The 18,873-nt window shown below is 35.8% G+C and overlaps 2 protein-coding genes across 2 annotated transcripts; one reads left to right on the forward strand and one right to left on the reverse strand.

Annotated features, from left to right (window-relative positions):
• The first annotated feature begins 1,550 nt into the window (after positions 1-1,550).
• LOC104888286 (abscisic acid receptor PYL8) lies at positions 1,551-4,810 on the forward strand. Its single transcript, XM_010673206.4, has 3 exons — positions 1,551-1,992; positions 2,791-3,006; positions 4,056-4,810. The coding sequence occupies exons 1-3, from the start codon at positions 1,864-1,866 to the stop codon at positions 4,272-4,274; spliced, it is 564 nt and encodes a 187-aa protein (XP_010671508.1). The 5' UTR covers positions 1,551-1,863; the 3' UTR covers positions 4,275-4,810.
• A 1,752-nt stretch (positions 4,811-6,562) lies between these two features.
• Positions 6,563-18,853, reverse strand: LOC104888287 (ATP-dependent zinc metalloprotease FTSH 11, chloroplastic/mitochondrial). Its single transcript, XM_010673207.3, has 17 exons — positions 18,025-18,853; positions 16,993-17,146; positions 16,191-16,283; positions 15,857-15,945; positions 15,562-15,685; positions 14,342-14,461; positions 12,355-12,405; positions 11,733-11,794; positions 11,350-11,407; positions 10,731-10,856; positions 10,571-10,651; positions 8,951-9,080; positions 8,667-8,815; positions 7,618-7,899; positions 7,401-7,490; positions 7,265-7,318; positions 6,563-7,151 (listed from the first exon to the last, which is right to left on the reverse strand). Exons 1-17 carry the CDS (start codon positions 18,588-18,590, stop codon positions 6,999-7,001), a joined length of 2,382 nt encoding a protein of 793 aa, XP_010671509.2. The 5' UTR covers positions 18,591-18,853; the 3' UTR covers positions 6,563-6,998.
• Between the last annotated feature and the right edge of the window lie 20 nt (positions 18,854-18,873).

Consider the following 18,873-nt stretch of genomic DNA (forward strand, 5'->3'; position numbering starts at 1 on the left):
AAAGGACTCTAATATTCAATGCTAATTAATGTACGTAAAGAAACGTGGCAAAGATAGAAAATGTCACACCATGCAAGGTGCAAGATGGCTAAAGTACTTTGTGCCGATGATTATCTCAAGCAATAGTCAGTAAATGAGAATATTAATTTTTTAATGAGTGCGTCATCAAATTTTAGCTTAGATTTGCACAAATCAGGAAAAAGAATTAGCAACATAAGAAGGTGAACATCGCCAAAAGTGATGATTGGTTACTTCATTTACAAATTAGTTGATTAAGTTTGAGGGATCCATACCGTGCAAGACACATTACTATGTGTTGCTTACTAAATTAAAGCAAGAATTCACACTAATCATATTATATTTAAGACATTAACAAAAAATGCTCAAATTATTTAAATCCAATTGATCATCAACTTCATATGGTATGTTTATTTATATAAAAAAAACTCCATATGACATCATTTAGTTACATCACAATGACTTATTTAGCCAACACCCGACAAGTGACTAAAGACCAATGACTATTAAAGTAATTAACAATAGCCTCAAACCCATATCTTCATAGTACATTCACAAGTAACACACACACTCATCGCATCCTCCTTTATATTTCAGCCGTTATTATTACAAAATACATAGTAGATTAATTCCTCCATTTATTTTCTCACAACGTTTCTCCTTTTTGGCAATTCTATATCAATTAGCAATATATTCCCTATTTCACTCTCCTAGCACATGCGATTTTTTTTAATCTCTATTTCCTTGGTTCTTATGTAAAAGGAAACATTGCCAATACTTAAAAACGGAGGAAGTATATGTAATCAACACATTACGTACTACGTTACTCTACCAAGTGAGGATGTTGGGGGGTGGATGATGTGGGTCCCTATGCTATCTCCCCTTAATTTTTTTTTTTTTAGGGGAATCACCCCTTATTTAGTAATACTACTCTCTCTCTAACAAAAATAATGCAATAAATTATAAATGAATATTATTATGAGATATAAAATATTAATTTGCTATTTTCTTTCTATTACAAAGGAAGTAAAATAAAAAACCGTAAAAGTCGAGATCAAATCAAGGTCATCCTCAACATCATAATTTCTTATTTTGTCCTCTTCCTATGAAATATCAATAGTGAGTCTATGAGAGCAGCCATATGAAATCTCCACCAATAGCATTGACTAGATTTACCGGATATAATCCACAAAAAGACAAAACTCAGAAAAGACACACCCAAAAAAAATATACAGGAAATTCCCGTAATTATCCTCAACCTTCCCTCACAGTAATAAAAAAGTAATTTATCACTACTCATTTCGTCTCAAAATATAGCGTTTCTGTTTCCTTTTGCATAGTCTCCGAAATATACATTTGACCTATTATATCGTCTATTTTGTATTAGTCCAAAATATAAAACATTGATATTATGAACGTATATATTTGAGACAAATTTAACGGGATTTATAAATATTTTAGGACGGAGAGAGTAATATTTATTGTCTATATTTGCCTAACTTTTTTCCTTTTAATTTCAGGCGATGAGGTTGAGATTTCGAGAAAGCAGAAAAACGAGAGTAAAACAAACAAACACTCACTCACAAAGAGGAGAGAGAAAAAAAAAACAAGGTTAGAGAGGGAAAGAATCAAGAGAGAGAAAGCTTGAGATCATTTGTTAATGGAGTTGGCGAGTTTAACTTACTGAGTTAACTCGCTCTCCGTTGATTTAATCTAACAATTTAACCGGAGAAAATTTTCCGGCGACGATTTTTTTTTTGCGGAGGTTAGGGTTTTCTTTTTTCTCGATTGAATTTCGTTGAATTTGAGAACGATTGAGGAGAGAGAAAGTAAGAGAGAGAAAAAATGACGATGAACGGTAAGGGATATGGCGGAGTTGAAGAAGAGTTTGTAAGGAGACATCATCAACATGAAGCTGCTGATAATCAATGTAGTTCGCTTTTAATCAAGCACATTAAAGCTCCTGTTCATTTGGTAATTTCTTTTATAATTAATTTTTTTGGAAGTTTTCTTTTATTATCTTGATTATCGTTATTTTTTTTCTGTTTGATTTGTGATTATCTGAAGTTAATTGATCGATCTAGATTGAATTTCTTATGTTTGTGATTGAATATTTTGAATTTTAGCTTTCTTCCAATTTGTGATTGTTTAGTTTGATTGGATTGACTAATGAAGAATTCAATTTCTTGCGAATTAGAATGTAAAAAGTGGATAACATATGGTTTTATATGTTATGTTATTAGTAGAGGAAAGTGTAGCTGTATTTTCTTGCGGAAAAGTAGTTGCATGAAGAAATTTTGGTCATGTATAGGAGTTATCAAGTTAGATATGGTATGTCTTTGTTTCAAATTTCAATTCATGTATATCCGGGGGGAGAAATCATCTTGCATGTAGAAAGAAAGATTTGTTAGTTGTTCATCTTAATTAAATGGCCTTTTTCGCTATAATTACGCTGTTATAGAGATACTATCTGTTTCTTGAATGATTAGTTAGCCATTGTTTCAACTACTTTTGATACCTTTGTGATAGGAGGAAACGGGCGCAATCAATGCATTCATAATGTAAGAGTATCTTGCCAGATATTAAAGCTTCTAAATTATCTTTAGTTATTGGTTTACCAATTGGAGAAGAGAAACTTAATAAGGGTAGTCTACAGTTGTATTGAAGTTGCATTGATGGGTTGATCACAGGTTTTATTAACCGAAACGAGCACTTGACAATTCCTTTTGTTTGTATATGGTTGTCACTGCTAATGCAGTTCTTGCATGTCAGGTTTGGTCATTAGTGAGGAGATTCGATCAACCACAGAAGTATAAGCCCTTTGTCAGCAGATGCGTGGTGCAAGGAAATCTTGAGATTGGAAGTGTAAGAGAGGTTGATGTTAAATCAGGACTTCCAGCTACTACTAGTACTGAGAGGTTGGAGGTTCTGGATGACAATGAGCATATTCTCAGTATCAGGATTGTTGGTGGAGATCATAGACTGAGGGTATGAAATTTCCACTTTTATAATTTTTTGATTCTCTAGCTGTGTATGTCAATATGTATATCTGTACCTGATTATTGGGGAGAAGGTGGCATTGTATTTGGGGTTTTGTGTTCAGTAACACCACCTTTCACCATTGTAAATTTTTTGTTTCCTTAAATAGAATCGTTCTGTTAATTCACAAAGCAAATCCTATATGATGGACATTTGGGTGTCATAAGCCTCAGTGAGCAGGACTCTCCATTGATTTTCTGAGGTGGGGGAAATTTTTCTGTGTTTATATTCCCAATTATGCGATCTAATATCTTATTATGGCATGTGTTAATCACTGAAGGAAAAAGAGAAGATAATACTGAATATGGATACTAATCGTCGTTATGGTTGGTCATTATATATTATCCTGCAAGGCCTCTGCATATGTTATTACTGTAGGTCATTTTGATTCACTTGGGACTCTGCCAGGCCTCTGTATATGTTATTATAGTTGGACATTTTGTTACCTGCAAGATCTCTGAATTCAATATGGAGAGATGTTTGGTTGTTGGTAAACATTGAACTTAAACAGTTATGGACCCACAATTTCTTTTACACCACCTCTGTAGGTTTACAGTAGCATCAACCCAGTTTTGGATGGATTTTTAGTATCAAGGTTCTCTTATCTTTGATTTCTGTTTTTCTACTTTCTTGGTTATTTTGTATTTGATGTATGATTTCATTGCTTTGTAGACAATATTTGCTTCTAAACTGTTCTGCAACTAAAATAGTTGGAGCGCAGTTTATAGTGGACATCTTTTCCTTTTGCACATATCAGCAGGAAACAAGAGTGTGCCTGGTGAAAATACCTATAGTTGAATATTTGTATAAGCCGGACCCCAGTCTCTGTCTATAAGTGAGCCTGGTGAGGAGCAACTTCTCCGACAAATTAGATTCTTGCCATATAAAAGAGATATACTGAAGAATCTATCCTACCTTTTACTGTTGCCTCTACCTTTTTATTTATTTTTGTAATGTATGTAGTCTCGACAAGTCTTAATTATGTCTCTTTTGTTCAGAATTACTCTTCCGTGGTGTCCCTCCATCCGGAGATTATCGATGGAAGGCCTGGGACGATGGTGATCGAGTCGTTTGTAGTAGATGTACCAGAAGGAAACACCAAGGATGAAACCTGCTTCTTCGTTGAAGCCTTGATCAAGTGCAACCTTAAGTCTCTTGCTGATGTCTCAGAACGTTTGGCTGTACAAGACAGAACTGAGCCAATTGATAGGATGTGATTAGAAGCTCGACACAAGGGAAATATACTCTCTCCATGGATGAAGCTACCAAGGGTACGGATTGCAGAAGCCTTGGGGTTGACTGGTACTTCCATCTTTTTTCAAGCGGTGTTGCATTCTAAGACTCGTGAAATTTTCCGCCTTTAGGCCGTCCAAGAATCACAACTCATAAAAAGTGTGTAAGAAACGTTCATAGAAGAGCAAAAGAAATGGAAAACTGTGTTGTTCTCAAGTCTTTTAGGTCTCATTCTGTCGATGCGTCCGTCCGTCTGTCCGTGCTTTGTAGTTGTACATAAACATGTGATTAAACGGGTGTTTGTAGATCTCTGCCCGTCTTATAATTGCTTCCGTGGGGAGATTAATGATTATAGAGGTGTTCTGATAGTTAGTCATGATGAATCACATTAGGGTAAGGAAGGCTTGTAAGTAGTGTTTTCGTTGCCGTAAATTTATCCGTCACTTGTGAATTACTTACTGTCATTAACTCATTATTGTCATAAACTTATAGTCAATCTATCTCTTTTGTTAGCGTAGGATATATATCTCTTTGGAATATCTTTGCTTTCTGCAGTATAATGCTTTGGTTGTACGGTGTTATTTGTATATCAGTTTCTTACTGTTCCTGCACGTTCTGAGGTGGATACAAATTATTAAAAATTAAGGATACATCTATTTGTACTGCTTAATTAAGAAGCTAATTGACCTTTTCTACTTGTAATTAGAGTTCTTTTTTTTAAAAAATAGTTTAGTTTTGTTGATAATATCCTTTTTTTGGTTTAATGATGTTTAAATAGGTTGATTTCTGTAGATAATGGGAAAGCATCCACTTTTAGTTGGCATTTAAAATTTCATACTTTGTACCTAGACATATCTCAAGAGTGATTTTGCGATTATTAGGCAGAAAACGGGGAGCACCTTTTACGCATTCAGCTTCAATTGAAATATCTCAATTGTTAATTTGGATCTTTTTTGGGGAAAGTTCCAAGGGAATTTATTATTCCCTCCGTTTCATTTTAATTGTTACATTTTGATATTTTATACTATTCATAAATTTCACTTTGACTATAATTTGTGATTTATATGTGGATGAAAATAAACTCAAGATCTTGTTGGATTCATCATAACATGTATTTTATTAATATGTACTTATTATAATTTTTACAAATACAAAATTAAGGATATATGTCCTTAAAGTTTTGCAGTGGCATGCGTGAAAAGTATAAGTGTGTAGATTAAAATGAAATGAAGGGAATGTAATGTTTTTTCATTAAGTTTAGAGGCGTAGGAATGTAATTCTGCACTAGCGATTTGACTTTCCTAGCCCGATGGGATGATACTTTGGTTGCACCTAAAGACTAAAGATGACATTCGCCGGCTCGAAGTACGACACGTCAACACGTCTTAGCACGAATAAAACATGCACTAATAAGTACATGCACCAAAGTGCATGTAGAGCATGGTGCACACTCTTTTAAGCTACATCATTTTTATTATTTTTAGAGTTTATAATTTTAAAAAAATTGTTATTTGTTTCCTTAAATTGGTATATGTTCTTTTACCTTAAGCGTATATGTTCATTTACCATATGTTCTTTTCATTATATTCTATGTTCTTCTATAAATATAAATGTACATGTTCTTTAATTTTAAATCGTGTGTTCTTTTTTAAAGTAGAAAAGTTGCTGAAAAAAGTTCATATTCTTTTATATAAATGGTGTGTTCTTTTTGAGTGCACAATGAGCATTGTGCACCCCAGCGCATAATCCACGCTTCGTAAAACATGAGCACTAGGCAGGAACAACATGGCACAACGTTGTGCACGTTGGACCTCATTGTTAGATGGGAAAGCGTGGAAGTAAGGCACAACAGAAGCATGCTTTTGAAGTTTAGGTACGAAGGCACTACAAGCCACAACACTATAAGCTCGTGAGTCGTGAGCTATATAGTGTGTTTTGATTCCTATAAGGCTATAATAATTTCTTTCATCAACCAAACAACGGAAAATATAAGTACTTCAATAGATTATTGTCCGTCCTTCTAATAAAAATATATCAGCAATTCTAGTATAAGAGAAGGCTCAAAAGAAACAATTTCATTGCCTCCCTTCCCCTTATGTTGAAAGGGGGCTTATTCCACAACTTTCACTTTGTTACTGATGCAGATGCTTCCTCGGATGTCTCAGCAGTTTGAGAACAGAGCATTAATCCCAGCTTTTCTTAAAGATAAAGGAGATTTCTGCTCATGAAAACATCTCGAAGGATATCGCGTAAATAGTTGGAGGATATCAGATGCAAGAACAAATTGTAGTCCCAGATATATATAGTCACTGATTGTAGATCCAAAAAATGCTTATAAACAGTTTAAGCTAATTCAGCTACCAAAATAATGACAAAAATAAGTTACACAGAAGTTGCTTCAGCTACTAAAAACCTATTATTGAGGAACAATCCTTCTTTGGGTGCCTAAAAATTTCTTTGGAGATGTGATCTGATCTGCAACGATGATCGCCATGGAGAGCCCATTGGATAGTACAACAAATAAGACGACCATCAATCAGCAAAGGAATGGTTGCAGCTGCCTTAGTGTATCAATGCGTTTGTATGTTAGTGTACAATGTACAATGATGGTCCGAGCCGTCAGCCCTTTGATCTGCTTGTTCTCCCACAAGAAGCAACCTCACTTCATATTTCATCAATACTAAAAAAAATAGGGGAAACTAATTTTTTTAGGCCAAGACAAGGTCCCCTTCTGGCTGTTCTTGCTGCTCCATCAGTTGGATATCTTCCCGATACGGAAGAAGAATGCGCTTTATATCTTCTGAGCTAAGTGTCTCATACTCCAATAGTGCAGTAGCTAAAGCGTGCAATGCTTTCTCGTGCTGGGAAAATATAAGCAGAATCAAGATAATTTTGAATCCTTGTAAAAATAAAATAAAATCCTATAACCTAGTATGCATAAAGTTCTAGAATTTCAAAGTTATTAGAAACTAACCTTCTTTAGCAAGGCCTTCACCCGGTCATATGCATCTCGAAGGAGTTTGACAACCTAATGGACAAAAACCAGAAGAGTGTGGGTAACATAACTAATGACTTATCCATGTAATGTAATTTTGGGTTCTCAGACTGACCTCTGCATCAATACGAGATTGCATTTCTGAACCAGGCCTCTCTTTAATATGAACAGGACCGATTGTCTCACTCATCCCACAAGTTGTTACCTTCCAAATCAAACCGGTCAACATCCATTAAAATATTTACATGAGATGAATAAGACATAAAACGATATTTTTTTCTTTCTTTCTTCCATAGCAGTAAGAATATATGACAAGCGTTAAATCAACATACCATATATTGAGCAAGTTCTGTAGCCGTGTTAAGGTCACTACTTGCTCCAGTCGTGATATGATCTTGACCAAATATAAGTTCCTCTGCTACCCGACCTCCCATACAAACATCAAGACGGGCCAATAGTTGCTTCTTGCTAACTGATGTCTCATCACTTGAAGGAAGCTGCGTAACCATCCCTAGAGCAGATCCACGTGGTATAATTGTTGCTTTGTGGATTGGATGAGCACCCTCAGTGTTCAAAGCTACGATTGCGTGGCCACTCTCGTGGTATGCAGTAAGCTGCAAATAGGAGCAAGTATAAATTAACTTATTTCATCTCTTAACTAAGATATTATTACATCTCTTTTTCTTTTCATTACGTTCAGCACCAAAGCATTCGAGCTCAGAGAATGGATTTTTTTAAGTAGAGTGAGAAATGAGGATGGAGAACAGAGAAGAAGCCTTAAATCTACATGTGCATATGTGATTTACTGTCTTCTAGAAATCACACCAAAGATACACTCATCTGTTCCATCATAAGAATCTTGCTAATATTGGTCTGCCGAATATAAAAATTGATCATATACAGTATTTCCCGAGTCCCCTCATAGCCTACATTTTATTGAAGATCATATTAAGACTGAGTTTAGATACCATAATTACCCTTCACTATTTGATGTTTTACATCTTCGCCATACCAAAATCATCCTTCTTTTCAACTCTTGGTTAATAACTCTTTAAAATTGATTTGTCAAATTGAGTAAATGTGCTTTTTTTAGGATGACCTACACTGGGATTTTGGCCTACTACTAAGAGAGAAAAAATACCATTTATTATGCTCCCTCCAAGCCACTGAATGAATATGTGCACCTTTAAATATGTGTCCGAGAATAATGTTGGACCATTTTCTGGGTGAGCATTTCCAGTGGGATAGAGGGAGTATCTATATTCTAAAGGATATGCCAATCCCCTATCCCTATCAAGTTCTCTCCTTAAGCCTTTGACATAAACTATCTTCCTAATCTGAGCATATGTGGCCTTGAATTTCTCATGAATTACATACTCACCTTTTTCGACTCCTCTGATATGAACATAGTTTTCCGCTCTGTCCCCATTAGTATTCTATCTTTCGCAAACTCCAATTGAGCAGCGGTCACTTTTTCGAAACCTTCAACAGCGGCCTTAATGGCAGCAATATTGACCAAATTTGCCAGATCTGGAAAGAGGTAAAAAGAAGGGTTGAAAGATCACGAGACATTCTCAGAAGAATATAGCATCAGAATCTTGGAGAGGCAAAGCATGAAAAATGAAGAATCATTTTGTACAGATGTTAAATGGGATATAAACATACCTGCCCCATTAAATCCCGGAGTACCACGAGCAATTGCTTTGACATCAACATCATCAGCAATTGGTTTATCCTGTATATATAGCTCTAGGATCTCTTGGCGACCCCGTACATCTGGACTGGGAACAACAATCTAGAAAACTAATGGCATGTTAATGAACTGTATGGATTCCAAAGTAAATTAATTCTTACAAGTGGAAAACCTTGTTTTATATTATCATAATCATTTCAATCAAAAAGAGGGCCACCAATATTAGATCTTTCGATATAATTGGAAAAAGAAACTAAGATTTGTACACAACTCTTAAGGAGACTCCCATCCCGGAACAAAAAGAAGGGAATAAGGAAAATTAGAATAAGAAACAGAAACGATAGCTATCAGCTTGACAATAGTGCTCCATCTCTGCACAAAAATAAAGGAACCGGGGGGGGGGGGGGTTGAATCTTGTTCTACCAAAAAAGCTTTCACAAGCTGTGTTCATTCCAATTCTGGTGAGATACCCAATTGGATTACCTTTTACGAAATGACATTACTTATCAAATTGGTCCTAACTTCATTCAGAATAAGTAATCAGGTACTTTTGGTCAGGCGGTTGCAGAATAAAGCTATCTGTGTAAAGGTTTGTCTCCAATTTCCTACTAAAAATAGTCCAAACTCGAGTTCTGTCTAGATAGTAAGATGTCTGAAATTTATTTTTTGTTCTTCTCAAAGTGACATCCAAGTTCAGGGCCTCCATTAAATCATTGAGATGCATGAACTGCAATATCCTAGGGCCTGAGCTTTCATTCTTTGACTGTCATCTTCTACGCCTTCCTACTGTCTATCTTTTAGGTGGATTCTGGAAGATGGCCTCAACCAACACCTTGAAGGCCTTCTACTCTACATCAAGTGTTTGGTACTTGGATGTTAGCTTGGTTTAATAATGTTCATAATTTTCTCAGGAAAATGCAGTTCAATCCTACAATGGACTTGAGATTTAGTAGAGAACAAAAAATACAGAACTCCATTGGGCCATATGAGATGGGAGAAACTGTAAATACTCATCACCTTCAAGCTGAATGTTACACTTGCCATTTTGAGATTCAAATAAAAGTTATACTTCCTCCGTTCTGTTTTAAATGAAACATTGGATGAAATGACACTATTCACTAATCAATTTTAACTCCAATTTATCGCTATTATATAAAGAAAAACATAGTCAAGTGGGATCTTGTTAGATTCGTCTCGATGTATACTATCAAATTATTTTTTTATATTTTTTACGTTCACACAACTAAAGATATTAATGACTAAAGAAGCGCGTTGGATTGCGTGAAAAAACAAACGTTTCATTTAAAACGGAACGGAGGAAGTATATCTTTTATGGATTATTAATCCTCAATATCTCTCTCCTCATCCGAATATGAAAAAAGTTCCCTTCTCTTCCTAGTTCATGCCTCTTCTAAAATATGTGCCAAAACCAAGTGTGACATTTAATTTGAAACAGATGTACTTTCTCTTGTTCAGCAATGCCCCCTGCTTTTGCCCAAGAGAGGTGCTAAAGCATTCCTGGGCTTACAAGTTACACCTCTTAGATGACTACAAAATTGCAATTAGTTGTATGACATAAAAACGGAACTTACATGCCTATCAAATCTGCCAGGTCTGGTCAGAGCGGGATCCAGAATATCAGGCAAGTTAGTTGCAGCCATCAATATTATACCCTGTCATTAAAATCATATTAAGATTTACTGCACATTACATGATTATATTACATCAGTACAGTAAAGTTGTCTCATGTACCTCATTCTGTTCAAAACCATCCATTTCAACAAGCAGTTGATGCAAGGTCTTCTTGGTATGTCCTTCCCACTGTTTTCTTGTTGATCCAATGGCATCAATTTCATCAATGAAAATGATGCATGGAGCCTACACAATCAATGAAGATATATGACTTTTCTTTGGGAAAGAAGAGGAAGAAAAAGGTAATCCCAGGAAGACTATTGAGAAAGTGCATCAAATGATTGAAATCCTCATCGTTTGATCTCCCAGGAGTATCGCTTTCCCTCATGTTTGGCTATTGTAAGAACCCTAAAGCTAATGGCAGTGGAGCTCCCCTAAACCAACATTGTTAGTATAGACACGATGGCAATGGGAGAAGGCAAAATTTCTACTGACAATGAGACTGTTGATACTGCTTAACCAACTTATATATCAAATGAGTATATGACAAACTCCCCAAATGACCAAGTTGTCTATTAAGTAATCACTCAAGCACAAGAAAAGAAACAAGTTGAATTTTGGCTTGCTCGACATGCTGCCCCATAGCATTGAAATATATGAGACTTCATGAGCGGAGCTAGTAATGAATACTCAATAGGAAGTAAAACATAGTGAATACACCAGACAGAAAAGAACAAACCTTTTTCTTAGCTGCTTGAAATAAGGACCTCACTCGTCGAGCACCAACACCAACAAACCTGCAGCAAATAACTTCAATTTAATTTGAGAGTACACTAAATTAAAGTGACACTAAATAGCAGTACCAATATATTAGGTAGGTGTCTGGAACAACAATTTAAAAATTTAATCTATAAATTAACTTCCAAAATCTGTCAATATTATCATGTGGTGACCACAGTCCTCTGAAGTTGATGGTGCAAAAACATGCAGACTTAAGTTGAAGATATGGAAAAAAGAACACACGCCAACACAAGAATAGTACAGAGCCCATCAAATTTATAATCCATATCCGCAACTGCCAATTGCATTAGCTTACTTGGTACACTAAGAGAGAACACTTACATCTCCTCAAACTCAGAACCTGCCCTGTAGAAAAATGGTACTCCAGCTTCCCCAGCAATGGCCTTCAATGTTCAGATGCATAAACAAGTTATCAGCTTCAGAGATATAAAGAGATGTGATATAAATAAAGCCTAAGCTCTTATGAGAACAAGTGTCAGATTTGTCCCAATATTCTTATATTAGTTCCCTAAAGCCTCCAGTATACTTCTGGTATGTTTTTTCATTTAGCACCAACCAACTTAAGAATCAGTTAACCACCCCCCCACCCCCCTCCAACCCCCCCCAAAAAAAATAAAAAATAACGTCAGCAATGATCACTTTCTACCATAAAGAGCCACCAACTTCGCTGTGTATATTTCTAGCTGATAATCATACATTCAGCCTCATCCTGACATCACAATCCAGAACTTTTTAAGAACTGCGATGAACTATGAAGTAAATACCCTTCTAGAACTTAAAGTGAAAGGCATCGTTAAACACATTTAAAAATATACAATTTCCCCATTGAAAACACCACAAAGTTTGAGAAAAAAGCCCTGTTCTTTTGGATTGAATTTGGCTAAACCCAACAGAAGAACAAAGCTGAACTGAAACTAAGTCCAAGAGAACAGGGACCAAGTACCTTGGCAAGAAGTGTTTTACCAGTACCAGGAGCTCCAGTCAAAAGAATTCCCTGCAATCAGAAACACAATTTGCATTTATAAAATGTTGAAAAAATCAAACTGATTTTATGGCAGTTTGACTTCTTATCATGAGCCACATCATTCATTGATTAAACATAATAGTAGCCTTTATTTTTATAAATAAAAAAACAATATTGATAGAAACAACGATAACAGCACCAAGGAGGAACTCAGCAATTATATTAACAAGACAGGTGTTTCTGTAAAAGAGCCACAATGTCAAAAAATAAATAAAATGAAAATACTAAGTGTTTTGTTTGGTTCACCTAGGAGGCAGAAGTTCCCATGAGGTTAAAGTTCATAAAAATTAAATTCCATCATCAAATTCATATTAATTTCCCAAAGTTCTTTGGTTAGCAATGGGGGAAGTAACTTCCATAGGAATATCTACCAGCTTGGGGGGATAGGTAAGAATTTTCTCTACATTTTGAGAGAAGTCGAAATTCCTACGAAGCTCCATTTCATCATTTTTTGTCAACCAAACAACTGATCTACCTTGCATTTTCTTAGGAATTCTCACTTCCCATGTTTTCCAATGTCAACCAAACAGCTACTATATGAAACAAAATTAAAATAGTTTTGCAAGTGTTGCATGTTGCGTAGAAGATTTTGCTTTAACTACATTCAGTAAAGAAGCATATAATCTTACAAAAGCGACACATCTCAGACAAGAATCATAATTTGAATTGAAAGCCAAGAACACATTTTTGGTTTACAGGGATGGTGACTGGTGAACGAACAATCACACGCAAAAATTCATAATTGTTACATCACTAATCTTTCGTGTAGCTGAAAGGATATGAAATGCATAGCATTTAGAATGAGTTCAAAACCAAAGCTTCACTATGCATAGAAAACAGATTAGCTCATGAAGTCCCAGCTATGAGGTTAACTTTCCACAGACTTTCCAATTTTCTTACATTCGCATCGAATAAAATAGAAGAGCATTGGCATTGTTTCTATTGTGTGGAAGGAAAGATTGTAGTTCCAGCAAATCTACCATTATGGTTACACGAAGGAGTCCAAAAAACCAGCTCAATTTCTTAGTTCTCCATTTACTTCACAGCACCATAAGATCAATGTTGCCAATTCCCAAATGTAGTCATGCTTAGCTCTGAATATCACCAGTTTCAAGCTCAACTCTACGGGTTGACTAGAGTACAAATCATTATGATGCTCGAGGATCTAAAGATAACAGCCATGAAAAAGATTAAGCATGAAAAGACTGGGAAAGCTACCTGGGTCTGTTTTAACGAAGGGATAACTTAGTCAAAGCAAAAAATTGTAGGACAGGATGTCTAGAAGAGGAAAGTTAATGACACAGGAATCAGACATGATATTGCAGAGGTAAGGAAGTCCAAATTGCAGTATAATACACAATTGGTAGAGAGCAAGAGTGGTGGAGGAGTTGGATGATGCAGCTTGAATGTATTAACATAACAAGACGGCAGGCACGCACACAAAAGTAGTGGTTTTGAGGCGTTCTTGTCTCCAATTATTCAGGTAGATAGTAGAAGGGAAGTAGCGGGAAGGGGGACCACATAACATCATTTACTAGAAAAACAAATTAGAGGAAGGAAAAGGGGATTTTCCCAAATTTCTATCAAGAGAACGAGAGAATTGTATGAGGGCTTGTTTAGAACTGTTAGCAGTCGCAGGGATGATGTAGAAGAGTAGCAGTCGAAAGTGGTGAGCGAATAGAATGAGCAAGAAGAGAGGTCAAAACAGTATCCAACATTATGGTGTAATCTAACTTCACCTCTCTTACAAAGTCTTAGGTCGCAACATTCTCCAAATCGCTATGTACTTCAAAAATCTTAAAAACGATTGCCCAGGTAAACCGTAAAAATATTGAATCAGCATTATATGGAGAAGCAATTATTCTGGCACATACAAAAATTCAGAAAATCAGCATCTCTAACAAACCTTTGGCAACTTCCCTCCAAGGCGAGTAAATTTTGAAGGATTTTTGAGGTATTCCACCACCTCTTCGAGCTCTTGCTTCGCATCATCGCAGCCCTTAACATCCTTAAAAGTTTTAACATTCTGCAGAAAAACACACTAATCAGCACCCAGAGGTGACAGTTTCAAGATTTATAATCTGCATTTCATTACATTAAAGTATTTATAAACTTAACATATTAAACATACCCAAAAAGGTTATTGATGCTCGAAGTATGATGCACTCGAGTATAGATACTAGAGTTCGATATGGGAAATTCTAAATTCAAAGACATGGGGAGACATTTAAGAGGTGTCCAAATTTACAAACTCATTCCCTCCATTTCCTATTGTTCTTCATGGTGGAAACGACTCGATGGTAGAGCCAAATTTTAGCCACAATATATAGCAAATATATAAGAAGATAATTAACAAGCGGAATTGTGGTTGGATTTGATCTCAATATGTCTTTCCAAGATATCAACTTTTCGTACTTTCCTATAATACGTATTGAAGATTACAATAGTCCTAAGAACAACAAAAAAATTGAGGGAGTATGTTATATATTTTACTTCCTCCGTTTTCTATTCTGTTGCAACATTTTGAATTGTGCTACTATTGACCGCTAGTTTTAAACCAATAGTATACAGAAGCCAATATTAGAATTTCGATGTTATTGGATTCATGTACTTTCATGTATCAACTATTAGAATATTTTACTCACTAATAATTAAATATATTAATGGCAAAGTTGTGTGTTAGCAAGCGTGAAAGCCAAAATCTTGCAACTTAAAAGATAATAAGCATAATTTTATAAAAAGATTTAATTTACTATATTAATAACCAACATTCTTTTTATAAAATTGAGTAATTGATTATAGAAGTAAAAATCTAATTGGTTGCTGAAACAAAGAAGAGAACATTGGATTTTGATTTCCATTATCATTTGATTTCATCTTTCTTGCCAAAAATGTCAAAATCGTTTTCAGCCTGACGAATCCAACCCATTTCCTGTGTCCACCCCCCCGGTAAGATTATCCAACATGGGTATCATGGCTGGGGTAAAGCCAAGTCCAAGCCCATCATATGCAATTTACCGATTTCTCATAACATGTCAGTTTAAGCTTCATTTTACCTGAAAAGTGGTCATATTATGTGCTACAGAGCCCAAGAGTCAGATAAGATGGTATCAAAGAGGATAATACCTTCTCTGGAACAACTTCCTTACTCAACTCCTTAGTAGTGTATGAAGAACTCGATCCAACACCTGAGGTTCCTATGCCGCCTAAGCCATTTATGTACTTCTGAAGTGCAGCAGCTCCCATTATCCTGGAGAATTAATCAAGACAGGAAAATATTGCGTCAACAACCAGTTTCAGAGCTAGAGAATTGCTAACATATGGATAGGTCAGTTGTATTCAAAACAATCAGTATTGAATAAATTTTTATAAAATATAACTACACCCGCTGAATATGACAGACTCACGAAAGAACTTGTACCAAACTAAACCAACAGCAACCGTGAAGAGGATAGTTGAGAAGAGCTCCTGTGCAAGACGTGTTGATTTGTTGGATGCCTTAGGATCAACCTGATGATAAACACCATACATAAAAAGTCGCAAACTCAAAAACAGAGCACAAAAAAGTACCAGTGTAAGAAAGTCACACAGTAGAGATAGTTATCATCACAAAATTACAAACTAAACCATTTAAGTGATTTAGCAATAACTTCCAGCAATTAGTATTATTTATTGCATAGCCAATACTGAGTGCCTTAAAAAATATACAAAAATTTCTTTAGAAAAAGGAGGATTTCCTTGACAGACCGCCTTACCATCAACACATGTAATGGCTGCTTCTCAGATATTCCAGGGTTAAAAGAAAGCTCCTCTACATTTTCTGATGCACGTTGTTTCAACTCTTGCAACTACAAGAAGGAATTAATGATTGATGAGAAAAAATTACACCAATAAATGAAAATTTTGGCACTTAATTAACATGAAAACAAGAGTAGAACAGGAGGTACACCATGTTAAAGCCAGGTGTGCATGAGATTGGACTAGATTTGAGGTAAAGTTGATGTGAAAATAACACCTTAATGAGTAATTTTTTTCTTCCAACATTCAATCAATTAACTAGTTGTCATGACTAAGCTTAAGTCTGGAAAAAGTGAGTGGCACACTTGACCAAGTTTCAACAAGGTCCATAAATCAACTGACGAAAACAAAGGAAAAAAAGCTGAAGTAACATGCAAGCAAGACTAGAAGAGAATGCCATCAAATTTGATACTTGATATAATTCAGCAGCAAGAAATTAAACTTGATACAGTATTAGGTAAGAAGGTGTGAAGATAAATCACTTGTTGGCAGTTGGCACCTGTTGCTCTATAGTTCCACTAATAAATTTATTGTGAAACTTTTTTCATATATTAAAAAATGAAAAAAGAAAGTAAAAGTACTATGTTGTATATCATATTATCATCAAGTTCAACAAGTTCATAAGTCAGATGAGCAAAGCAAAAAGGAAGAGACTTGCAGTAATGCTGAAACAGTGAACAGGAAGTCTATAATATTATGGTTTACAATTTACAACTAGGCTGCAAAAGCATGCAGATCATATTGAATATTAAAGGTTACCAATGTGGGAAGACTGGATGGCTTTCCAGATTGCTCATCAGGTAGGTAATCAGCAATGGCATTGGTAGCCACCAGAGCTCGAAGATACTCTATGACGCCTCTGCTATCCACTGCAAGATCTCTTTGTTCAAAGCGCTTGATGACAGATTCAGGGCTAAAAGGACATTAAAGATGCATGTCACTGATTTTTCTTTCTTACTTTATAAGCAAGGACCGGATAGACTAACAACTATGCGCAAAAATTTCAGAATGGTATGAAGCCACATGACAGAACAATTCATGGAACTCCCATGTAATGAACTTATATGCTTTCAGCATTAATTTCTTAAGGTGGAGAAAAAGATGAAATCATGAAATACTATGAAACCCATAGAATCTTCTTTTTTTAAAAAAATTATCAGCCTCTTAAGCCCATTAGTTAAGCAAGTAGTGTTGCCATCTTCCCGCACTTTAGAGCGGGTAGCAATGGTGATCCAGATAAATAAGCTTTTGTAAAAGCACTCCAAATGTGAAGAAACAATGGAAACTGAAGAACTCCCACCCCCACCCCCACCCCCACCCCCACCCCCACCCTTACCCTTTCCCGCCCGGTCCGGAAATAATTATCACAATATCCAACCCCTTATAATAAAAAGATATGACACAATTTTGCAACATAGCCCTTGAATCACTCCACACTCTCCCCATTACTCAACCTTAGCAAAGGTATTCTAGGAACACCAATCAAAACCAATTACTATTTGAGGAAACAAACAACTATTCCTGACATCCTAAAATAGTAAGATGTGACAACTGATGTTTAGAGGAGAGAGTATATGATAAAACTCTCTACCTAGTAGAAAATTACATTCTTTATGTGTTAAACCAGGCACAAAAAAGCAAATTGTCCACAAATTTCATATGAAATTTCCTACTCATCCAACATACAAAACTATTGATCTTTGCAAATAGTGTAAGAAAGTGAGGAATCACATTGACACAACAACAATAACTAAAATTCAAGATAATTACTAATCTCAAACAAGTTCAAACCTATGCTTGTTGAGTTCAGCAAGCAAAGAACTCTGCAAGGCGGCGTCGGTCGGATTGGCATCCGCCTCAGCTATCAAACGGTGGAGCCGCTTCTCCTGCTGCCATGGCCACCAACTCAACCACCCAGATAACCAAATCTTCTCCAATCTTTGTTTAAAATTTACCCAAATTCCCACCAAAAACACCACTATTGCCAACTTACCCTCTTCCCTTTTCTTCTCCCCTTCATTTTCTCTCTCCTCAATTCTTAAAACACTCTCCTCCCCACCACCAATACTACTTTCAGGGTTTTCAATTTCTTGCCCAGAATCAGAATTTTGTTGCTCAAAATTAGAATTTGAGAAACTGGGTTTTTCATTTGGGATAGAATTTGCACTAAAGTTGGGTTCTTGATTGTGTAATGTGCAGCAATTTATGGAGAATTTGCGTGAACGTGAAAAGCAAGAATTGAGAGAAAAACAGGAGAGAGAATGACAACGAAAGCGAAGAAGAACAGGAGATAAACGTATAGAATGGGGTGCAAAAAATGGGGGTTTCAGTAAAAGTGAAGCTTGCAATGTTGTCATATTTGTTCTTGTTTTTCTGGGTTTTTACTAGGGTTTTCTTATTTGTTTGTCAAAGAATATGAATTGAAAATATATGAAAAGTTTTGCTCTTTCTCTCTCCTTCAAGAAGGTTTACAACAATGGAGGAGAGAGAAAGAGGGGATGAAGGGAGAGGACAGAGGAGGGGGTAGAACTTCAGAAGAGTAGACAAAAACCTTATCTTTGGAAGAATTAGGATTGATTGAAATTGGCGCCTGCTGAGTGGGTAACTCGGTTGAGTCAACTCTTTTCATGTGTGGGTGTA

This window comes from Beta vulgaris, chromosome 3 (genome assembly GCF_026745355.1).
Source record: "Beta vulgaris subsp. vulgaris cultivar EL10 chromosome 3, EL10.2, whole genome shotgun sequence".
NCBI lineage: Eukaryota > Viridiplantae > Streptophyta > Magnoliopsida > Caryophyllales > Amaranthaceae > Beta > Beta vulgaris.

What these genes read in the sequence shown, in the direction of transcription:
- LOC104888287 (XM_010673207.3), bottom strand. Translation starts at nt 18,590, where the DNA reads ATGACAACATTGCAAGCTTCACTTTTACTGAAACCCCCATTTTTTGCA. An exon ending in TTCAAGCAGCTAAGAAAAAG is followed by an intron (nt 10,857 to 11,349) that starts GTTTGTTCTTTT and finishes TTGATTGTGTAG; the next exon opens with GCTCCATGCATCATTTTCAT. An exon ending in TATCAGAGGAGTCGAAAAAG is followed by an intron (nt 7,900 to 8,666) that starts GTGAGTATGTAA and finishes TCCTATTTGCAG; the next exon opens with CTTACTGCATACCACGAGAG.
- LOC104888286 (XM_010673206.4), top strand. Translation starts at nt 1,864, where the DNA reads ATGACGATGAACGGTAAGGGATATGGCGGAGTTGAAGAAGAGTTTGTA. An exon ending in TTAAAGCTCCTGTTCATTTG is followed by an intron (nt 1,993 to 2,790) that starts GTAATTTCTTTT and finishes CTTGCATGTCAG; the next exon opens with GTTTGGTCATTAGTGAGGAG. An exon ending in GTGGAGATCATAGACTGAGG is followed by an intron (nt 3,007 to 4,055) that starts GTATGAAATTTC and finishes TCTTTTGTTCAG; the next exon opens with AATTACTCTTCCGTGGTGTC.